The sequence below is a fragment of the Callospermophilus lateralis genome, chromosome 4, assembly GCF_048772815.1.
Source record: "Callospermophilus lateralis isolate mCalLat2 chromosome 4, mCalLat2.hap1, whole genome shotgun sequence".
NCBI lineage: Eukaryota > Metazoa > Chordata > Mammalia > Rodentia > Sciuridae > Callospermophilus > Callospermophilus lateralis.
The window spans coordinates 95689932-95713939 of NC_135308.1; the positions used below are offsets into that span (position 1 = coordinate 95689932).

Consider the following 24008-nt stretch of genomic DNA (forward strand, 5'->3'; position numbering starts at 1 on the left):
TTGACTCCTTTCCCTAGTCATCCTCACTGAGTTCCCAGGATGGTCTCTGAACCTGCTCTTGCCTGATACAAATGAGACGTGATTTCTTTAACGACCTGATTCAATTTTTTTTTTATTACCCATCCTGGGGGTAGATCTGTAATGGAGGGGAGAAGCCTGCTACCAAGATGAAAGCATAGGCTGGGAGTTAAAGGGGAGAAGAGGACTGTGTCTGTTACTACTACATTATGTTTAAAAACCACTGACCAATTTCTCAACTCTTAACTGTTCTAAACATTTAGCCATACAGATACTCTAGTAAAATTCCATTTTATCAAAATAGGTCAGAAGAAAGATCATTTTTATTAAAATTGTGTTTCTGAGAAAGTGGAAAATACCAGTTTAATCTAAGAATCTTGTGTAAAAGGGAAAGAAGAGAATCTGTTCCATTTCAATAACTATAATAAAAGCCAAAATTACTACTTTTTTCCCTTTATAAAGAAACTAGAATTTTTTAAAAAAATTTGTTAAAATCCCCCGCAAAGTACCTGAGCTCATGTAATTCTCTTACTAGACATTAGCTGCTATTTATATTAGAAAAAGATTACATAAGATTTTTTGTTTCACTCATTACAAATTTGGTGGATTTCTTATTTTCTAATCATGTTTGTGCTGCTAAGACATCTTGTTAATCTGAGCCAGTTAACCAAGTCCTGGGTAATTATACTAGTAATTTGTAAAGGCTATGATACAGGCTGGTAATTTTTACACTGAAAACAATTATTTTTCCAGCCAAAGTTAAAAGTTTTACCACATGTAAACTTGAAGCTGCCAGAAATGGGAACGATCAAGGCAGAACATGGATGATAACTGCTTACTGTCACTCCTTCCACCCCAGGAAGAGCTCAAAGTACACACCTTCTTGGTAATGGAACTGACCTTTTCAAATATTTCTCAAGAGAAGCAAGAATTTACTAAACTGAACTGCGTGAAGTAAAACAGATGGCTCTTGAGACATCTTCCTTGGGTGATGTTAACATTATGACCAAAACCAGTTTTTGAGAACTATAATAAAACAAGTCAGTGCAAACAAGAATGATGTGATGAAGATGATGATGATCTTTGTCTAATGACTTATGTTTATGTTTCAGCTATTTGAGAAAGTCAAAGAAGTTTGTCCAAAAGTGCATGAGAAGATTAAACCTATTTATGCAGATCTCAATCAGAAGGACTTAGCCATCAGCAAAGAGGACATGCAGGAACTCCTGTCCTCTGTCAATATCATCTTCCACTGCGCGGCCACTGTACGCTTTGACGACCCACTGAGGTACCTTCCCATTTCCCCCACATGGCTTGCATGTGTGTGTGCACGTACACATGTGCATGTAAGTTTCTTTATGGTTTCTGTAAGAAACATTTTAAAAGACTAACAAAAAAACCAGCTGTTCGATGAAAAAATTATATACATAAAGAAGCAAATCTCCAAAATCCCATTATCCAGAGACAACCACCTATTGTAGAGAACATACATTCCAACTTTTCTTTTTACATCTATTATTATATGATGTTTAACTTTACAAAAATATGGCATCCTATTGAGAATGATATTTTGCAATCTATTTACTTATAATTTGGATGTCTTTCATTTTCGATAAATATTCTATAATTGGGAGACCAAGGCAGGAGTATTGCAAGTTTAAAGTCAACCTGGCAATTTAGGGAGACCTTGACTGGAGGTGTATCTCAATGGTAAATTGCCTCTAGGTTCAATTCCCAGTACCACAAAAAAAGTTGTTACAATTTGTAATGATTATGACATTCCATTGTATGTATATGTAATATACTCAACCAGTTCTGTATTGATGAACTAATTGTTCTAATTTTTATTATTATAAATAACTCTGCAGTGAACATCTTTGTTTATAAGTATGTATATTTGTCTATATATTTGTGTATAGATTATTTTTAACTCTTTGTGTACTCTGGATAGAGTAAATTTATAGAAGTAGAATTTTCAGATACATATTAGATGTCTCCAGGTTCTGAAAAGTTTACATTTTTACATATAACACTAATTCCTCTCCAAAAGGTAGTGTAAACTTAACATTGTTCCTGTGTACATGAATGCTTGTTTCTTATACTCAAAATAAAATATGATTTCTTAATTTTTTTAAATGTTGCAACTAAGAGAGTAGATATGGTATTGTATGTTTTGATTTTTATTTCTTTGGTGATTGGAAAGTTTGACAATGTTTATAGGCTTATTGACACTTTATTCTTTTGTGACATGCCTATTCATGTTCTTTTCCTGCTTTCTACTGAAACGTTTTTCTTTTTAATTTTGAGGTTTCTTGGAAAATTCAGCATAATATTTTAGCAATTTTTCATTTGTCTTTTAAATCTTTATTATTTGTTCAATTTTTATAATTTCTTCTATTGTATTTTTAGTTTTATTTTTTCATTTAGATATTAGATTCATTTAAAATTTAACTATATACAGTAATAGAAAAAATCTACAAATGGAAAAATGATGTAGATGTGAAGGTAGAGTTGCTATTTTTTTTTTCTTCCAGATGGTTAGCTCTTAAACAATATTTATTAAATTATTTATTTACATTCTATTGAAATGAAACTCTTGTGCTCAATTCCTTAGACTCTTTCTTAGGCTTTCTTTGCCAATACCACACAGTTTTAATTACTGTAATATTTATTATATTAGGGCAAGTATCTCAGAGCACAGCTTTTTTTTTTTTTTAAAGATGGGCTTTATTCAGAGAGAGAGAGAGAGAGGGAGAATTTTTCAATATTTATTTTTTAGTTCTCTACAGACACACCATCTTTATTTTATTTTTTTTTATGTGGTGCAAGGATCGGACCCAGCGCCCGGCGCTTGCTAGGCGAGCAGTCTACCGCTTGAGCCACATCCCCAGCCCCCGAGAGCACAGCTTTTTAAATTGAATTTTCTGACTATTTTCACTTGATTGTACTTCATGTTTACATCTGGAATAATTTTTACAAGGTTTTAAAAAAATTGGGGGAGTTTAGCACTAACTTGAATATGTAGATTAATTTAGAACACCTATTTAAAATAGTCTTTTCATTTACTTCATTAATTAAGTTTTGTGTTTTGTTTTGTGGCACTGGGGATTGAACCCAGGGACCCTCTACCACAGAGCTACATCCCCAGCCCTTTTTATTTTATTTTGAGTTGCCCAGACTAACCTCACACTTGCTATCCTCCTGACTCAGCCTCCAAATCACTGGGATTACAGGAGTTTGGCAATCACGCCCATTAATGATATGTTAACATTTTCTTTATATATCCATTTCTGATTAATTTGATTTAATAAAAAATGTCTAGTTTGAATGTGTCCCTTTCTTACATTGTTGTCTCTAAGTTTTGTTCATATATAGGAAAGCTAATGATTTTTTATATAATTTTTATAAGGGGACATTTTATTGAATTATCTTCTAAAAAAACTCTTTTTGTTTGTTTTCCAAATATGCCATTATATAACCTGATAGTGATTTTTTATGACTGCCTTTTCAAACCTTTACATCTGTTCATTGATTTTATTTTCCTCTCTAACTGCAGGGCTGGGATTTCACAACAATATCAAGTACGAGGAGTGATTATAGACATCTTCCTAGCCCTTAAAGCAGTGTTCCCACCTGTTCACCATTAAGCAGGACACTGACCAGCAAACCGAGATGTACATTGTTTAATCATTTTATTTCCATTTTAGTAAACTTTTTAAATTAGAGAATAGATATTAAATGTCATTTTAAGACTTTTCAGAATATACATAAATGATTATATAGTTGTTTTCTCTTTGAGTTAAATTAGAGTAATAGGTTTCCTGATATTAGATAAACCATATGCTTCTGATAGTGATTTTTTATTTTTTATGATAGTGACTATGTCACTATCACCACATACTGTGTTTATAGAGCTTTGTGTTCTATTAGCTACAATTTATGGTTTTGACATCAATTTTCATGTCTGACCTAATGTAGCAACTTACATTATTCATTAAAAAATCCACAATTTATTTGTAATTTCTAACCTTTTGAATTAGATCTTAATTTATGTACTTTTGTTCTTTTAATGGCTGCTTGTAAAAGCCCGTTTATGAATTCAGAGGATCATGATCTTCATTCTGGTTGATTAGAACCAAGTAAACCTTTAGCACAACATGTTCCGTGCTTCAAGGAACAGGACTCAGGTGCACAAATCACAGCATTAGCAGGACCAACCAGTGTCTTCAGCTTGTAGCCATGACCCATCCTTTCCTTCCTTGTCCTCCATGGCTGCCTTGTTGATATACTAGTTATTGGAGTAGGCACGATCACAGCAGGGGGATGCTGTGTCACTCATCATGTGTCCTGCTGCTTAATCTTTTCCAGACATGCTGTGCAACTTAACGTCACTGCCACCCAGCAGCTCTTGCATATCGCCAGTCAGATGCCAAAGCTTGAAGCCTTCATACACATCTCTACTGCCTATTCCAACTGCAACCTGAAGCACATCGACGAAGTCATCTATCCATGCTCTGTGGAGCCAAAAAAAATAATCGAATCCATGGAGTAAGTTGGGTCAATGGAAGGGATTGAGGAGTGGGCTGGTTGTTTTCTATTTGATTCTTTTTATTTTATTTTTTAAAAATTAAATGACAGCAAATGCACTACAATTCTTATTACACATAATACAGCACAATTTTTCCTATCTCTGGTTGTATCTTGACACCAATTCGTGTCTTCATACATGTACTTTGGATAATGATGTCTATCACATTCCATCATCCTTGCTAACCCCTTGCCTCTTTCCTTTCCCTCCTACTCCTCTGCCCTATCTAGAATTCATCTATTCCTCCCATGCTCCCCCTCCCTACCCCACTATGAATCAGCCTCCTTTTATCAGAGAAAACATTTGGCATTAGTTTTTTTGGGATTGGCTAACTTCACTTAGCATTATCTTCTCCAGCGTCATCCATTTACCTGCAAATGTGAATTTTGCTGCTATAAACATTGATGTGGCTATTTCCCTGTAGCATGCTGTTTTTAAGTACTTTGGGTATAGACCGAGGAGAGGGGTAGATGGGTCTGCAAATGCCATGATTTTATTCTCTTTTATTGCTGAGTAAAATTCCAACCAAGAAAAACAAATAACCCAATCAATAAATGGGCCAAGGACCTGAACACTTTACAGAAGAGAATATACAGTCAATTAACAAATATATGAAAAAATGTTCATCATCTCTAGCAATTAGAGAAATGCAAATCAAAACCACTCTAAGATATCATCTCACTCCTGTTACAATGGCAGCTATTAGGAAGACAAACAACAGTAAGTGTTGGCAAGGATGTGGGGAAAAAGTACACTCATACATTGCTGGTGGGGCTGCAAATTGGTGCAGCCAATATGGAAAGCAGTATGGAGATTCCTTGGAAATCTGGGAATGGAACCACCATTTGACCCAGCTACCCATCTCCTTGGTCTGTACCCAAAGTACTTAAAAACAGCATACTACAGGGACACAGCCACATCAATGTTTATAGCAGCACAATTCACAATAGCTAGAATGTGAAGGCAACCTAGATGCCCTTCAGTAGATGAATGGATAAAAAAAATGTGGCATATATCTATTTGATTCTTTATCATCATTCATTATTGAATGAAGTGGGACATCCTTGCAGCCGGTCATGGTGGTGAACACCTGTAATCCCATTGGCTCTGAAGGCTGAGACAGGAGGATCATGAGTTCAAAGCCAGCCCCTTAGTAATTTAGAGAGGCACTAAGCAACTCAGCGAGACCCTGTCTGTAAATAAAATACAAAATAGGGCTGGGGATGTGGCTCAGTGGTTGAGTGCCCCTGAGTTCAACCCCTGGTATCCGCCCCCCACACACACACACACATACACAAAAACATGCTCCTGTCCTTGCGAGTTCCTTTATTCCCTGGTAGGGATTATACTGCTGAAGGGGAAGGGAGATAGAAAATTCTTAAAGAAACCTTTTGTTTAATAGTTTATCACTGCATAAGATACTTGGGAATACCATAGACATGATTTCTCACTTCTTAATAACACCAGTATTGTCACTAGCTAAAGGAAATATAATGTACAGTATAAAAGTTCAGGAGAAAATTTTTGTAATCAAACTTGCATGAGTTCAACTTAATATAGTAGCTGTGTGACTTTCGGCAAGTTTCTTGGTTCTCTGAATCCAAGCTCCTTCTTTGTAACACGGGTCTATCTTATAGTTGTGATCATGTGTTAAATTATATAAAGTAATAATTACAGTGCTAGAGTGTAGCCAAATGCTTAGTAAAGAAGAACTAATCAAGAATAGGAATTCCTCAAAGATCTGGCTGAAGGTGACAATCTCTTGACATATTCATCTGAGATGGGCTCCTTACTGCTGTATTGTGCAGTCTCTAGAATTTCTCTTGCCAACTGACAGCATCTCCTTAGAATGCTTCCCCAGTGTCAAAAATAAGTTCATTTCAGTTTTCCGTTTCTTCATTCTTCTCCATTTTACCAACTTTAACTCATTTTTTAAAAACTCTACATAAAAAATATTAAAGCATAGAAAAAAATGACTATTTTACAGTGAATTTGTCACATTATAACTTCATATAATACAGTAATTATGTTCAAATATATATTTATATACATTTAAAAGCTTTAGCTAAATCAAAAGTTTATTCCCTCAGGGCAAACATTTTTATCTCTTTCAGGTCTGAGAATAGATATTTTTACCTGTCACTTAAAAATATCCAGGACAAAGAAAAGTGAAAGTCATCTAAAGGACCTGAAGTTGCTGATAAGTGATAATTTGCTTCACTGGTGCAAAGGGACATCTCAGAGTCCAAAGTTTATCAGGGTAGTTGGAGAAAGGCAGGTGTAGTTTGATGCCCAAAGTTAATGCAGCACGATAGATAGATAGATAGATAGATAGATAGATAGATAGATAGATAGATAGATAGACAGAGATAGGTAGGCATCTCTGTGATGGTTCTGTCCCTAGAGCCTGCTCCCTCTCTGCCTCCCTGGTGGGAACTACTGGCACCCCAGTGCTCTCCCCCGACGCCCCCTGGTGGAGGCTCCTTTCCCAGCACTCACATAGGACCCAGGGCTCCTCCTTATCATTGCCATTAACAGTCATTTATAAACATCTGGTTGCTTGTCTATATTCTCCACTAGACAATGAGCTTCTCAAAGGAAGAGAGTGTCTCTTGTTGCTCTTTGCACCTCCAGTACCATCACATAGTAGGGGCTCAAATATTTCCTGAATGAATGAAAAGCTTTCCATAGCATTAGATGATCATCGTTCCCACTGTTCTGGCTTATTCTTCTTTTTTAGAAAGAAGCAAGAATTGACAATATTGCATAACAAGCTAATATTTGGGATGTGGAGGTTATGTGTAAAATATCTCTACTTCCATACTTCACCCTGTTTTGGATTGCTTTTTTTTTCTTCTTACACCTTTAATTAAACCTACATGTGAGTTTTGAATAATACTTTGAATGAAGCCTAGCAACTCCTGAACAAAGAAACTGACAGTATGACTGTTTCAACAACTCCTATATTAGATGAAAATTTTGAAATTTTAGAATGACAAATGTCATCAAAGTTATTCTGAGTAAATATAGATGGAATATCTCTTCTCCAAAATACTTGGATCCAAGATTTTTTGGAGTTTAGGTTGTTTTCAGATTTTGGAATATTTACATATACATTATGAGCTATCTTGGAGATCAGACACAAGTCTAAACACAACATTCATTTATGTTTCATGTACATCTTACACACAGAGCCTGAAGGTAATTTTATACAATACATTTAGTGTGTCTTCATTTTGACTGCAACCTACCACATGAATTCAGGTGAGAAATTTTCTACTTGTAGATCATGTTGGCACTCAAAAAGTTTTGGATTTTGGAGCATTTCATAGTCAGACTTCTGGACTAGGGATGTGCAACCTGTAATAATTCATCTAAATTCAGATTCAGTAGGATTTAAGAAATTTCTCTCTGATTTCTTCTCTACTTAGTAATTGTTAAAAGAAAATTATTCTCCAAGATTTTTAGGTTTCTATTTCCAGTTCTGGGAACTAAAAGAGAATTTGCATTTTTCTCTCCCTCCGACAGCTTTCCCAATTGTTTAAGCCAGATTGATAGAGCTCAGGGTTTTTAAGAAAGGGAAGTGGGGTGGGAGCCCAACCCCCACACCTACCACCCTGCCCCACCCTTCACCATCTCAGGTCCCTCCTCACTCAATTCACCCCTTTTACTGTCCAAAAAACAGTGTTGGACTGAGAAGCCTCAGCTCCCTTCCTTCAGCCCCTTTCTGGAAACTTCCAGAATTACTCTTGTCCTGAACCATTCCAGAAAAATGAAATTTGATCATGTCAGTACAAAAACTTCAGCATGTTGGTAAAAACATGTTTTTAATAAAACTTAACTAGGAGTTAGTAATACTTTTAATTAGCGTGACAGGCAGGGCCATTAGTCAGTGACCAGCAACTGGTTTTCTTAGCTCTCTTGCCTGCTGTTTTCTGCTGCTCCTCATCCCTGCAGACACTGTCGTGGAACCGTGTGTCACCATTCTAGCTCAACTCTACCTTTATACAGCTTCTAGATATTTGGTGATATTTACCTTTAGAAACTTGTGTGTATAAATGGATCAGGAATTGCCTGAGAAATCTGAGCTTTCCAGAATAACAGCTTAAGTAGAATGTTTCTTTTTAAAAATGCACATGACTGACTAGGAAAGATAGGCTTTTGTGGTTGGTGTTTTCCATAGTTTTCAGGTCAAGGTAACTATCTCAATTAAACTAGCATAGAAGTAAAAAAAAAAAAGGCTTTTGCACTTGTGTAAAAACCTGAAGTAACTAGAGTTAGGAACTTAATAACGGATCCATAAATACTGACTGCTTTGGCTAACGTACAAAATAAAACTAGTAAATATGCATTAGGAAAGGAAGGCAGGGAGATGAGCCACTATCAAGCAGCTACGTGAACAAGACAGCTTCACCGACATTTAATTCCTCAATGGAGCATTGCCAGGTTGATCTTGTCCTCACTGCCATACTAAGGAATGGGCAGAAAGCTCAGACGGGCTAGATAACACTTTGAAAGTCTCTCAATTGGTAAATCGCAGATGTAAATTTTGACCCATGGCCACATGATCCTGAAGGCCAGGGTCTTTCTGGTGGTGCCAGAGACTTACAGGTAATTTTGTAAGATACAGACTGTGCCCTCAAGGAGCATGCATCCAACACGTAGAACGTGGGTAGAATTACATATGTGGTGTGGTGGGAGAAATGGGACATACTAGGTCTGGTGGAGTTGAGGCGATGGTAGAAAGAGTGTCTGAGGACAGGCATGTGACATTGGCCTGGAAGGGGAGAGCCCGTGTGGATGAGTAAGTGGGGGACTTACACCAGGCAGAGCAACTGGAGCAAGAAACCCCCAAGCATGTTTGGGAAATGGTAGAAGTCTATCGTAGCTGAACAGGTGCTACGGGTAGTGAGGCAGTTAGGGATCAAACTGGAAGGTAGGCTGGAGCTACCCTCAGGAGATTTTGAATACCAAGCAGAAATATTGTATTTAATTCTTAGGCAGTGGGCGTCCATTGAAGGGAAGCTGTGTGTGTGTGTTTGTGTGTGTGTGTGTGTGCGCGACTTGTTATTTGCTGTTTGTTTTAATCAAGAAAAGCCTTTGATTAAAGTGGGCTTTAGAATATTATCATGGTCTAGGGAGAGGAGAGAAGGCAGTGGATTAGCACAGGCAGTAGCCACAGGTAGGAAAACCCATCATTAAGATGGAGCGGTGTGACGGACTAGAACTAGGGTCCAGCAACAGACATAAAAAACATGTATATGTTGTTTGCAAGGAAGACCCCATAGGGCATGGCCACTGCTTTGCATATGGGGGTATATATCTAATGAGCAGCCAGATTAGAATAGGCACGATTGTCACATCTTACATTCTGATACCAGGGATTTAATTTTTTAAAGCCCAATTCTGTTGAAATGTTTACTCTAAGAAGCAATAGCTTTTAGAATTAATCCCACTGTATTCAAATCATTATTAATTAATGTTTTATATTTGTGGTGAAGGAATTTTAAATCAGTGGTACCCCACTTTGCCTGACAAAAGAATTTCCAGAGTTGACTAAAAACAGAGAGTATCAGACTCTTGCCTTTGAAGATTGACTTAGTGGTTCTAAGATAGTATTCATGAACTTAGATTCTTATCAGTGGCCTTGTGAAATTCTTTTTTGTGAGCTAGAAAGCTTGAGGAGTAGGGCCTTAAAGAGCTTTTTCACTGAGCAGTTTTTGTTTGAAATGGGGGTCATTTGTATTCTAACAATCCATGCACTCTCTTTTGCCTTCTCTCCTCACCTCTGCTGTCTTTTGATTTCTACATGCTCAAATTGAATGAAAATTCTTGGTAGATTTGCATCCGCTAAAAATCATATTTCTGAAGCTGCTCAGTCACCAGAAGACACAGCTAATCATCCATATAAATAAGAAATGGAGTTCTTGATCAAGTGCTGCTGGCAGTCAGCTGGGCAGGTGTACAGGTGTGGTGGGTGGCACGTGAGAAGCAGGGACATAAAGCTGCATGCAGCCACTAGCAACGACCCTCTTAACAGCCTCTTGGGAAGCCTGAAAGGAGGTCAGATATTGGAAAGTAGTTTTTGCCTTTGTGTTAAACGACCTGTTGTTAACACTGAAAAATGCGATCTATTCAGGGAAAGTGTAAAAAATGAATTCTAGCACTTGTGCATTTATTTTCAGGAAGAGACAGCCTCAAGGTGGCATCCAAGCATCTAGATGCCAAAAAAGGCAAATTTGCACACTTTTAATAGTGCCAGACTTTAAATGCAAATCAGAACTGTTAAATTGTTTCCTACCGAAAAGAATAATTTTCAATCCGTCCAGGTTTGGACCAAGATAAGTCCTCAAAAAATATCTGGAGGGAAATAAAGAGGCCACAGGCATTAGGTTCAGAAATTCCCTTCTTCAGCCAGGTGTGATGATGCATGTCTGTATTCCCAGTGGCGGCAGGAGGATCAGAGTTCAAAGTCAGCCTCCGCAATTTAGTGAAGCCCTAAGCAACTCAGAGAGACCCTGTCTCTAAATAAAATATAAGAAAGGGCTGGAGATGTGGCTCAATGAGTTCAAACTCACATTTTAAAAAAAATGCCCTTCTTCCAAATAAAATGTTTGCATTTACTCTGAAGCCAGTTCCCCCACATTCTCCTTACAACCCGATCTCCTTCTGAGTTCAGCTGCTCTCTCCTGTCTTTTCCATCTCTGTTTCCAAAAACCTTATACAGTATATAAATTAGCTGCTCAAGACCACCACATGGAAGAGCATCCATTTACCAGATCCTGGGGCAGAAAGGCAATTAGAAAAAACACAGTGTAACCCTGTTCACCTGGACTCACTATCCATGTAAGCAAACACACAGCATGATAATTGTAATAATCAAGGAAAGAACATAACCCGAACTAGTGGATGAGGAAGCTAACATTATCATTAAGCAGTGCATCCATGGATTTTGCTGGAAGCTTTTCCTGAAATTCTTCTAGACTTGCCCTGCATTTACATTAGAAAATCAGGGGGAGAAATATATATTTCTCTTGGTTTTTGATTCAGTTAGTATGAGTGTGTGTGTGTAATGAAATTATTAATGTTTTCATGATGTTGAAGCACTGTTTCAAAGCAGAAATGATAGTATAATTTAGAAGAGATTGTGCATTTATGTGCCTATAGACACACACATATTGCTTCCCCAAATTTTCAATAATTTCACACTTCTTTTGCAGTAGAAGTTTAGAATTGAGACCCATGGGTTTAAAATACTGTCTTGAGTATAGTGAAGAGCATTTGGTTAATTTTAGAAATGTACTTTGATTTATATAGTATTTTTCTTCCGTGCTGATTTATTGGCTGCTTTAAGAACAAATGGAGAACAGTAGCAGCAGAATTGAACTGAGTGTAGGTCCTGACAAGAGCCCCCACTCAACCACGTGCTACATGTCATTTTAATCTCCTCTGAACCTGGGAAGCAACTAGACATAAACTAGACATAGATGGCCCGTTGGGTGGGATTAGAAAACCTACCTTAAAACCAACTATTACCTATGTAGATATATGCTTGTTTCATTTTTTTAAAACAAGAATGCCTTAGTTTCCTTGACTTGTTTTGTTTCATCAAAAAGCTTTAAGTGCAGTTGTGAAGATTTCTGTTTGTCCTGGTGATAACCTGAGAATTTAGAACAGATGGAATTGTTGCCTCTTTTCACAAGTAAATATGGAGGGACACAGGTGGAGCTAAGAGTAGTAGAGATGGGCCATCCACAGAATGCTACAAGCTCTTTTGTACTTGTGTCCTAAGAAATCTATGAAGCAGGTAGTTTCTAAGTAAATCTAACTCATCAAACTCGGTAAAGCCCACTGTGTCCTCTTTTCCAGGTACTCTAACATCACTGACAGCAGCTCTGAGACACAGACTCCCAGTGGTTGCTGGGTTCTGATGTTTCCTTAGAATCTTTTTCTTTACAGACTTGTTGAAATTAGGCTCTTCTGAACTTGGTTTTTGTAATCTGCATGTTTTTGCAGAGGAGAGAGAGTGATCTTAGGTCAGTAGACTCACTCTTCACTTGCAAATGAGATTAGACACTGTATCCTCTGTGATGAGGGTTCCTCAAGCTCAGATTCAACCAACTGCCAATCAGAAATGTCTGGGGAAAAAGCTGTGTCTGTACTGAACATGTAAAGAATATTTTCTTGTCACTAAACAATATTCCCTGAACAATATAGTGTAGCGAGTACTTACGTAGCATTCATATTGTACTATATAAGCCATCTAAAGATGATTTGAAATATACAAAAGAATGTATATAGCTTATCTATAGATTCTACACCATTTTATATAAGAGACTTTATAAAATGATGAATTGGGATATCTGCAGGGGTCCTGGAACAAATCCTCCTCAGATACCAAAGTATGGCTGTATTTTTATTTTTATTTTTAGTTATACATGGACACAATATCTTTATTTTGTTTATTTATTTTTATGTGGTACTGAGGATCAAACCCAGTGCCTCACATGTGTGAGGCAAGTGCTCTGCCACTGAGCCACACTCCCATCCAGAGGATGGCTGTATCATTATAAACACAGAGAGGCACCTGCATTATCCCCCACTCTCTCCCAAATTCCAGGTGTCCATATAGTTCAAATATCTCTATTTCTCTATGTATTTCGAGTTGTTTTAGTTCTAGGAACTTCTCAACCTTCCCCTATTCAACTGAAATCAGAAGGTAGTTGAGTACACAGAATACACTGAGCACTAACAGAAGCAAAGCAAGGACAATTAATACTATAGATGATCTTTACGTTCCACCAAAATGTCAAATGAAAGTGATTAAAATTCATAGTTGTGATTGTAAATCAGTCTTAACATCAAACAGATTTTAAATACTCAAGAACTTGTGCTGTGCTCAAAGCAGTAACAGTTAAGATTTTTTAGTGTGGTTATGGTCTGTAACAGATCATCTAGCTAAGAGAAACATTACATATTTAATTGACAATAATTTTGTTAATCTTTTAGAGAAGTGTAGATAGACTTGGGACTATCAAAATGGTTCTGCCATAGTTTTCAAAAGGATTAGGCTGATGTTATGTGGCACAGTTACTCACAACCCCTGTCACCTCTTAAGCAGGAATATTCAATAGTTGTTACTGACATCGCTTCAGGGTACTATAATCACTCCCCTTGACAGACTTTAGAATTCTGTTCAGAGATCTCCAGAAATAATTATCACGTTATTTGCTTAGGCTCTAAACAGACTTTCAAAATACATTTTATACATTTGCTTAATCAGATGAGAAGTCTGCCAAATGTAGTTGCTTTGTTTGTTGAGGCATTGAGTAAAATCTTAAAAATTAAAAGTTAAAGGCTTCCGGTCTGGTTCACTAGGTTTTCAGTGGACCACGCTGAATGAGTGGGGCTGCCACGGAAGTTCACTGGATCAGGGAGGCTTTGAGTCCAGGAATACAGCAGCTAGCACACGAATGGTACTCAAATATGTGTTCAATGACCGTCTTTGTGAACCTATTGGAGAAGTGAGGATAATGTGAGGTTCTATGTAATAAATAGTAGATTGCATATCTGTCCAACTTGTTAATCTATCTATCTGGATGGGAGGAAGTGGGCCTTCACTAAGACTAGGCTGGAAGAGAGTGAAGAGCTCATCCGTCATTCATGACTGGAGCAGGTACACTCATCCTTGCTATACTGTGACTGTTCTGAATTCCCCCAGTCAAACTAGAAGATGGAAGTTTTTTTGATTGTATCTCACATTTTTCTTTTGGTCTATTGTGCAACATATGTTCCTAGATATTTTTTTTCTCTACTTTCAGGTGGTTAGATGATGCTATTATTGATGAGATCACTCCCAAACTGATTGCCGGTCGGCCTAATACTTACACCTACACCAAGGCCTTGGGAGAGATGGTAGTGCAGGAAGAGGGCAACAACCTGAACGTGGCCATCATCCGGCCCTCCATCGTGGGAGCCACCTGGCAGGAGCCTTTCCCAGTGAGCTCACTCTGGATTCTCTGTTCAGCTGTCAAACCACAGCACCATTCTTTCTGATGTTCCTCTTCCCCCTTCCTGTATTCTCCTTTTCCTGACCCTTCCCTCCTCCTCCTTCTCAGGGTATTTAGCTGAGTGCAGTAAATAAAACACAAGTTCATTTTATTACAGCAAATTCCATGTTAGCGTCAGGATTGACCCAGCAGGAGGCTCTTTTGGGAGTTAACTCTGACTGTCCAAGAGTTGGGTAGAGATCTTAAATTGCTTCTCACTAACTCTAGTCTCAAAATTCCAGGGAGATGGTTTCATTACTTGGCTTTCCCTCTATGGTTTCAATATGTCAGAATGTTCTTTATGGCCAAATGGGTAGTATTGCAATTTCCAAGGTAAAAAGGAGTCACAAAGCCCACAGTTTCTCAGTTTAGGAATAATATTTTTTTAACCTCTCTCTATTGCTATAGCCTTTCAAAAGTTACTTTTAATTATATCATCTTCTTCAGAGAAACTCTTTGAAGCTTCAGAGGTGGGTGTTCCATTACCTACTAGCAATGCAAACTTTTGAATTGTCTCATCTATACATCATGGTTGATTTGACTCACTTTGGAGAGTTGATTAAGTGAGACAATGCTTGACTAGTGTTTTGTGTAATGTCTGGTCCTAGAAAAAGATCAATAAATATTAGATTCTTCCTCTTCCCTCTCCATTATACCACACATTTTGATTTTTACAGATAAAGAAAGAGACATAATAAGGTCAAACTGACTTGCTTAGGGCTTGGGAAAATGACATTTCTCCCTTACTTCCCAAGCACAATCTTTCCTGTAACACCTCCAAGCAGGCCAACACATAAAAATATATATGTGGTATGGACTCCAAAGCTGTTAAAACTTTTCCAAGAAATGGGTCATTCCTACAGTTCATGTTTGAAATGTTTTCACATAGCTTAGAATCCAACCTCAGATGGGGGCAAAAAAAAGTTGTGTTTGATGAACTGGTTGGCGGATCACGATATGAAGACAAGGTCCAGTTTAGCTCATGAGACAAGAAGAAACTGCAGGAAAACATCCATACCTCCTTGTTATGAAAATCAGTGTTATACTGTAGCAATACATGTATGCCTGTGTTCACAGCAACACAGTTCACAATAGCCAAGTATGGAACCAGCCTAGGTGCCCATCAACAGATGAATAGATAAAGCAAATGTGGTATAAACACACAAAGAGTTTTATTCAGCTACAAAGAAGAACAAATTATGTCATTTGCAAGAAAATGGGTGGAACTTAAGCATAATTTTAAGTGATATAAACCAGGATCAGGAAACCAGGGTTGCATTCTCCCACATATGTCGGAGCTAGAGAGAGAGGAATGGGGAGAAGCAGAGGAAATTCATGAAAATAGAAGGGAGTCTAATAGAGTGGAGGAAGGGAATTATGGAAGGCAGGGAGAGAGAAAGGGAGGTAGTGGGGAACAAAATTGACCAAATTATGTGCATGTGCAAATATGCCACAACAAATTCCACTATTGTGTATAATTATAAGCACCAATATAAATATTTAGAAAAAGAAAAATCAATACCGGCAACATTTTAATCCTTGCAGAATCAGAAAAAGTGTAGAAAGTAGTCAATGCTTTGCCAGCGCTTTGATCTTTTGGGGAATCTTAGAAATACTGAATTAAAATATTCTTTTGGCTGGGGTTTTGATGTTCTTCTTTGATATGTATTAAGATTAGACTGTAGATGTTCCAAAGATAAAGCAATTTTCTGAAATATGTAACCAATAGAGACCTTCTATTTTTTAGGGCTGGGTTGATAACTTAAATGGACCTAGTGGACTCATTGTTGCGGTATGTATAATGAAGAGGAAATCATTCCTTGAAAGGTTGTGGAGAAATAATAACAAAATTCTTAGTGCTGGTTTAGCTTCTTTGATCCCAAAACATAAATTTTACTGTTCTAACAATTGAAACAACATATCTCCGTTTTACTGATTGGAAAATAGAGACCGCATGGAATCACTTTCATTCTGTGAGAATTTTATCATATGGAAAACATGTAATATGACATCATCGATTACTGTTGAGGGGTTTTATTTTGCAAAACCTTTGAACATCAAGAATTTTCCTTTAGTTGCCACCAGATGGGGATATTTCCTCCTCTGCTGTTTATTAATGGCTCGAATTAGTGCAGCAAATTGAGGATGCAGTAAAAACCTATTCCTCAAAGATTATTGAATTATTGACTTTAAAATATGCAAGAGTTTTATGGGTATGTGTATATAAAGAATATATTATGCATATATGTACAAATATGTATCAATAACTATTTTTTTAATACAAAAAGGTGTGGCAGATGTTTCAAATGTAAAAACTGGCGAACATAGGAAATGCTTTTTCAATCACAAACCCCTGGGAGAGGAGAAACACAGCTAGTCCAGGTGTCCATCTCCCAGCAGTTCACAGTGACCCAGCTGAGATGCAGTGTTCCCCAGCTCACAGAGAAACACTTTAGAACCAGAACTACATCTTTGCACTAAATAGCAATTCAGTTATCTAAACGAGTTTAAATCTTATTAGGGATCACATGCTTCAAACAAGTCCTCAAACTAAGTCCAACATGAATTAAAATATAAATACAAGACAGTGAACCAAGTACGACTTTTTAAAGACAGTAACAGTGAACTGCCTTCTGAGTTCCAAATTTTCAACTAGCTCCTCTTTCTGTTCCCAATCTGTCTTCAACTCTTTCCTTCTTACCATTTAGTTGGTGAATGTTTGGTCACCCATAATATTATTATTTTAACATGAGCCCAGAGTGGGTTTCATTACATTGCAAAGCCGCACATTTATTCAAATTTCCTAAAATTTTCCTAACACCTGCCTCCTTATATCTAAAGTAAGGGATCTAGTTACCAAAAAAAAGAAAAGAAAAGAAAAGAAAAAGAATTAGGAATATAAGAAAGATATAAAAAAAATCTTATATATAAAAAAATATAAAAATATGCTGATAATTTTAAATCAATGTTGGAAATATGCAAAGTAAAGCAAACCAACTTCATGAAGTCTATCAATTATAAACATGAAAAATTTCTAATTATTGCTTCTAGATAACATCTATGATCTGTGGGTTGAAGTAAAATATTGAACAAAAAATAAATAATTGTGGTGTCTTTTCCCAAGCCAAAAAAAAAAAAAAATTGTTCTGTTAAGTGGTAAAATTTCATTTTCATTTTTTTTTCAGATAAATGTTTTTTAAATTTTTAATGACTGCTTTTGCTTGTAATTGATTAAGCACTAACAGAAACCAAAATCATTTAAGAAATGGTAAACAAATATCAGTGGAAAATCTGGGAAACCTAAATTCTTAAAATGCCTTACAAATTAATTTTACAAAACTATTTGTGGTGTTTGTTAATTAACTAAGTATATTAATTTCTCATGAATTTAAGGAATTTTATAGCCAAAAGGAATCCAAGAACCACTCACACAGAGATGTGGGCACTTGAGATGAATTTGGCTGGGAAGGTTGGATAGGCTGGGAGGTCAAACAGTACAATAACTTAGAAGCAGTGAATCAGTGTTAACTATTTTGACCAACAGCACTAGTGTTTATATGCTGGTCCTATCTGCTACTTAAGTCCTGGTTTAATGTGTCTTATTTGTGTTATCATTTTCCTTGTTTTCCTGTGCAGGCTGGGAAAGGATTTCTTCGTTCCATAAAAGCTACCCCAATGGCTGTGGCAGATTTAATTCCAGTTGATACAGTTGTCAATCTCACCTTAGCGGTAGGATGGTACACTGCAGTTCACAGGTATGGGCTCTTAAGAAGACTCTCGAAGATATGAGGAGGGTGAATATGTTAGGCACATTTGAAAAATACGGCACTTATTATAGAAGGCACAAATACTTGTGCGTTTGATTATAAAGTAATACACCCTTTAAATAGCCCTGAAATTCTTAATAACCAAAAATGTTTACTTTATATTCAATCATCTAAAATATAGCTTCCTTTTTTATGGCAAAGATATAAATGTTGATGAAATCACAACATATTTTATATTTCATTGAACTGCTCATTTTCTTATGTAAACTCAGACACATGTACTCCACAATATATCATACCTATTTTGACACCACTCTCTCTCTTTTTCACACACACAACACATGTTCACACGCTCACACATACACACACACACACACACACACACTCACACACACACATTTTCCTAGTCACCTTCCATTTTGAGTATTAACCCAAAGAAAGAACAAAAGATGGAAGTATTGCACAGGTTGCTTTAGTCGTGGGAATTTTTAAGGCACCCTGTCTTGATGTGATTTTTCCCTTATCTTTGTTTCATCAGTTCTGCATTTTGTTGTTATCTAATTTTTATTTCATCTTCCAGACCTAAGCCAACATTAATCTACCACTGTACGTCGGGAACTACCAATCCCTGTAATTGGGGCAAAATGGGTAAGTGCCTCTAGATGTAACTACATGATTACTACTAGTTTTTGCTTGACGGGAAAAAAAAATCAAGACCAATGAAATGTGTTCAGGGAGGAGAAGAAAGAAAAATATTAATAATAATTAATAAAGAGATAAAATGATTGCAATTTTGCAATATGTTCTCTGGAACATCCTGTGGTGTACTAAGTAAGCGGTGAGAACACCAACACAATTCCAAGGAATAAGGGGTCTGTTGGCCACAGAGGTTTAAAAAACAATAATAAAACCTAGCAAAAGTTGGCAATTACAAACAATGTCAGGGATAAGACACTCTTTCCTGCTGAAGCGATTCCTAGAAAAACCCACGCAGGCCTTTCTCTCTTGGGGCATTGCTGGGAATTTAAAATAATCCGTGACTGAGAAAATATAGTAAAGTCGAATAATAGTATTCCTTTGTTATTGAGTCAATGATATTCCTCATTAGTTCATGCAGCTTGTCTCTCTTGAGGGTGCAGCAACTGTAATCCTGAAAATATCTTGAAATTGATTCAATTTTAATGTTTAAGAAAGTCTGAAAGTTTATATCATCTATCTAGCTGTTGTTTAGATACTAGACAAAGTAAAAGCAAAAATCAAATGTATTTCATTGGTTAGAATCTGATTTCTAATTCAGAGTGCTCAGTTGTGCCATTCTAGTTGCAAAGTTATTACTTCTGTAAAAATAAAATAAAATTACCTACTATTATCAGAGCTCTTTACACCATATATACAGTTGTTTAGACACATATCTAAATCATTTTTACCCCTTTCAGTGCAAATAATATATCTTACCCCTTTCAGTGAGAATAACCACTCCACTAGTAACTCATAAAAATGAGTATGAGGGCTGGGGTAGAGCACCGGCCTAGCACTTGGGAGGCCCTGGGTTCCAATCCTCAGCACCACAAAAAAATAAATAAAATGAAGGTATTGTGTTCAACCACAACTAAAAACTAAATTTAAAAAAAAAATGTGTACGAATTTCTGTGAGATTAAAAGAAAGTCAGTTTTCTTGGATCCTGGGATAAGGACGTAGGCAATGTCACAATGTCATGGTAGTTATATTTAATTTTTTTTTTTAGTTGTTAATGGACTTTTATTATATGCAGAGCTGAGAATCAAACCCAGTGCCTCACATGTGCAAGGCAAATGTTCTACCACTTATCTATAGCCCCAGCCCATGGTCCCTATATTTTTAATAGCGTCTATATGAGTATTGATGGTGTGGAAATCCACTGTGAGAAGCCCCGTAATAAACATACTTTACTGATTGGTCTGCATGTAAGGGTTTGGATCTATTCAATGAACAAAATCCATGGAAATACATTTAAACATCTAATGATGGCAAAGGGTAAGAAATGTGGGTTTAGCTACCCTGAAGGATGCTTCAGTCCTCACTAACACATCTCTCCTTTCCATGTTCCATCAGTGACATTATCTCTACACATTCCATTGAGCCATGGTCCCAGATTATTACTGTAGCGTAGCCAGACGCTGTGGCTTATTGTATGATAGGCTTGACTTGAAGAATGCCTTCCCAAGAATGACACATACTTGGCATGTGTGCCTTCTCTCGTCCCCTCACACCATGGCAGACGTCAGCTGGTCACAACATCCTTTCTCCCCAGTGCCAAGACTCTGTATTAGCATTCTTTTTAATACAATATATCTGGACACTATTACCAATTAATTTGATTTTATATTTAAATTGAAACTTATTTGTGTTTCAAATAAGAGCGATTGATCAAAATTCTTCCAAAGCAGGAGGCAGGAGGATCACAGGTTGGAGGCCAGCCTCAGCAACTTAGTGAGGCCCTAAGCAACTTAGTGAGACCCTGTCTCAAAATAGAAAATAAAAGGACCTGGGGATGTGGCTCAGTGATTGAGTGCCCCTGGGTTCAATACCTGGTACCAAAACACACAAACAAAATTATGGATGTTTATTATATATCTGAGTGGAAATGTATATGGATATGTAGATTAGAAAGTTGGTGTTAATATTAGATTATCCTACATGTGTATGACCTTTTTATTTATTTTTCTTTTTCAAGTAAATAAGCCTGTGGACCTGATTTTTCCTTTCTGTATAGGGTGTATATTTTTCATATACATTTCTAGGTGGTATCTTTTGAAGAAAGGCAATAATCACATTACCATATAAATGATAGCTTCATTATCATTGAATAATGAGCTTAGGTACATTCTTTGAAAAACTCTACATAAATTCAAATTGGATTTAAGTGGATATTTTTGAAAAGAACTATTGAATTGACAAATGTGCATCAAAGTTTTTCAACTAAGTATAATCTAAATAATAAGATAAAATGAAAAGATTTTTATTAAAAAAAAACTTGGAGACAATAGTGGAAAATTAAATCTAACATATTTCCCGCAAAGTAGAATAGCAAAGAAGTAAGACTGTAGCATTTAAAGTGAATCAATGCAAGGGAATCCCGCCTTTATATTTTCTTTATTGAGAAAGTTTAACTTTGAGAAATTGTAACCCATTAAGAAACTTTCCTGCCAAGTGTGGTGGCACACATCTGTAATCTTAGTGACTCAGGAGATGGAAGCAAGAGGATTGCAAGTTCAAATCCAGTCTCAGCAATTTAGTGAGGCCCTAAACAACCTAGTGAGACCCTATCTCAAAATAAAAAATAAAAAGGGCTGGGGTGTAGCTCAGTATTGAAGCGCCTCTGGGTTCAATCCTCAGCACCAAACAAAGAAGAAAGAAAGGAAGAAACTTTCCTGATGGTTCTGCAAGTAATAATTCAACCAAGGAATACGTGGTCCCTAGCCTCTCTTTCAGAAGAGATGAGGTAATCTTGACATTGAAGTTCTTCCTTGTATTGACTCAAACTAGTTCCTCAAGTATTTGTTTTGAGTAAATATTTCAAGGAAAGGAGCCAATTCTTGACCCATTCGTATTGTTTAAGTTTGTAGATGGCCATCTGCCCAAAATAAAAGTCTTCACGTTGTTAGAAATTGATTCTTGATTCTTTGCAGCAAATCCGTAGTCTGTTATTTTGCAAACATCTTTCACTTTAATGGGTTTATATATTCGGAAACTTAGTACCTAACTCTCCTTCTTTGCCAGGATTACAAGTCTTGGCAACTTTTGAAAAAGCCCCATTTGAGAGAGCATTCAGGAGGCCAAATGCTGACTTCACAACCAACTACTTCACAGCCTCCTACTGGAATGCGGTCAGCCACCGGGCCCCTGCCATCATCTATGACTTCTATCTGCGACTCACCGGAAGGGAGCCCAGGTGAGCAGCTGTGCCAATGGCTTTAAGAGTGTCACTGAGCTGGAAATTAGGGCCTGAAAGTCTGTAGCCCAGCTTCAGCTGAGGATCAAAGGGCGAGGGGGGGGGCACTGAATGAATCTCTCTCTCTCTCTCTCTCTCTCTCTCTCTCACACACACACTTTTGGGACGAAAAGGCAGCAGTAGTGAGGAAACCACAAACTACTGCTAACCTAAAAATCTCCTGCCTGCCATAATGAAGCAAGTTAAAGAACTTACTTAATGAAATAAGCCAATCCCAAAAAAACAGGGCCTGAATGTTTTCTCTGATAAGTAGATGCTAATCCATAATGGGGGTGGGGTGGGTGGAAAAGGGATGAGTGGAGGAACTTTGGATGGAATAAAGGGGAGGGGGGTAAGGAGCAAGGAGGTGGAAAAGATGGTGGAATGGAGATGGACATCATTACCCTAGGTACATGTATGATTGCACGAATGGTGTGACTCTATTTCACGTACAACCCAAGAAGTGAAAAATTCTGCTCCATTTGTATATAATGAATTGAAGAGCTTTCTACTGTCATGTAAAACTGATTAGAACTAATAAAATAAATAAATAGATAAATAAGAACGTGCTTGGTAAATTTAGCAAGTCATCATCCTCACTAAAAGTAAGGCAACTGAGACTCTGTCACTGGAGTGTTTCAAGTAAATCATTTTAAAATACACAGTAACGACATTCTCATTTCTGAGAGCTCACTGTGTGGCATTTCTGGGGGAAGGATGACAGCATCATGATGATCCCATTTCCACTCTCACATCTCGGAGAAGACATTCTCATCATCCCAAATTTAAAATCAAGGAAAGAGAAGCTAAGGGAAGAATTTGAATAGTCTCAAAGGAAGTGTCAGAGGAAGGGTTTAGAGAATGCTGAGTCTCAACTGCCAGTATTGTGAATTGTGAAGGAATTAGGGGGAACAAAGTGTGCTGAAGCTAAGCCATGAGCAGTGTGACAGGACATATCCCTTATCTCTTTGTCTCACTGGAGTAATGAGAAGTCATCATTATCATAATTACCAAGTCAAGCCTGTGATCAAGAATTAGAGCATGAACTGTATTGGCTTCTTTACTATCCTTTATTGGGGTTAGGGGTTCTCAGTGTGCTTAATTTTCATCCTTTTTAACAGAGCAAATGACTCAAACTTAGCCACTGTAGCTTATCCATATTTTCAGAGACTTCATTTAGAGCTCACAACTCAGCTCTTTACTGAAGTATAAGGACATGGTGACTATAAGGGAAATATTTGAATGGGCTTTTTTTGTTGGGAGAGGGGGGTAAAAACGGACAGCATGCCTTTATTTTGTTTATTTTTTTTTATGCAGTTCTAGGGATTGAACCCAGTATCTCACATATGCTAGGCAAACGCTCTGCCACTGAACTATAGCCTCAGCCCTTGAATGGAGCTTATTAAATATAAAAAGTAAAAAAAAAAAATTACAGCAGAAATGCTAAAATGTTCAAATTAGTCAGGGTTAAAAGGCTTAGATAAATAGCAGAAAGTTCAGTATGTTAAAAATAAAAACACAGGAGGAAGAGACAATAAAAATCCGTTATGTGTTTTGTTTGCAAGAAACCAAACTGTAATTTTGGTGGGAAATGGGTTCTTTTGTTTTGTGACAT

At 37.0% G+C, this 24008-nt stretch overlaps 1 protein-coding gene across 1 annotated transcript in view; it reads left to right on the forward strand.

The window, feature by feature from the left end:
- Far2 (fatty acyl-CoA reductase 2) overlaps positions 1-24008 on the forward strand; it is a 92309-nt gene that overhangs the window by 58857 nt on the left and 9444 nt on the right. Inside the window, exons 3-9 of the mRNA XM_076854242.1 lie at positions 1131-1306; positions 4387-4566; positions 14428-14605; positions 16403-16447; positions 18292-18410; positions 19003-19070; positions 22183-22354. Of these exons, the coding sequence (XP_076710357.1) occupies positions 1131-1306; positions 4387-4566; positions 14428-14605; positions 16403-16447; positions 18292-18410; positions 19003-19070; positions 22183-22354 (938 nt within the window). The remainder of the gene's footprint in view (positions 1-1130; positions 1307-4386; positions 4567-14427; positions 14606-16402; positions 16448-18291; positions 18411-19002; positions 19071-22182; positions 22355-24008) is intronic.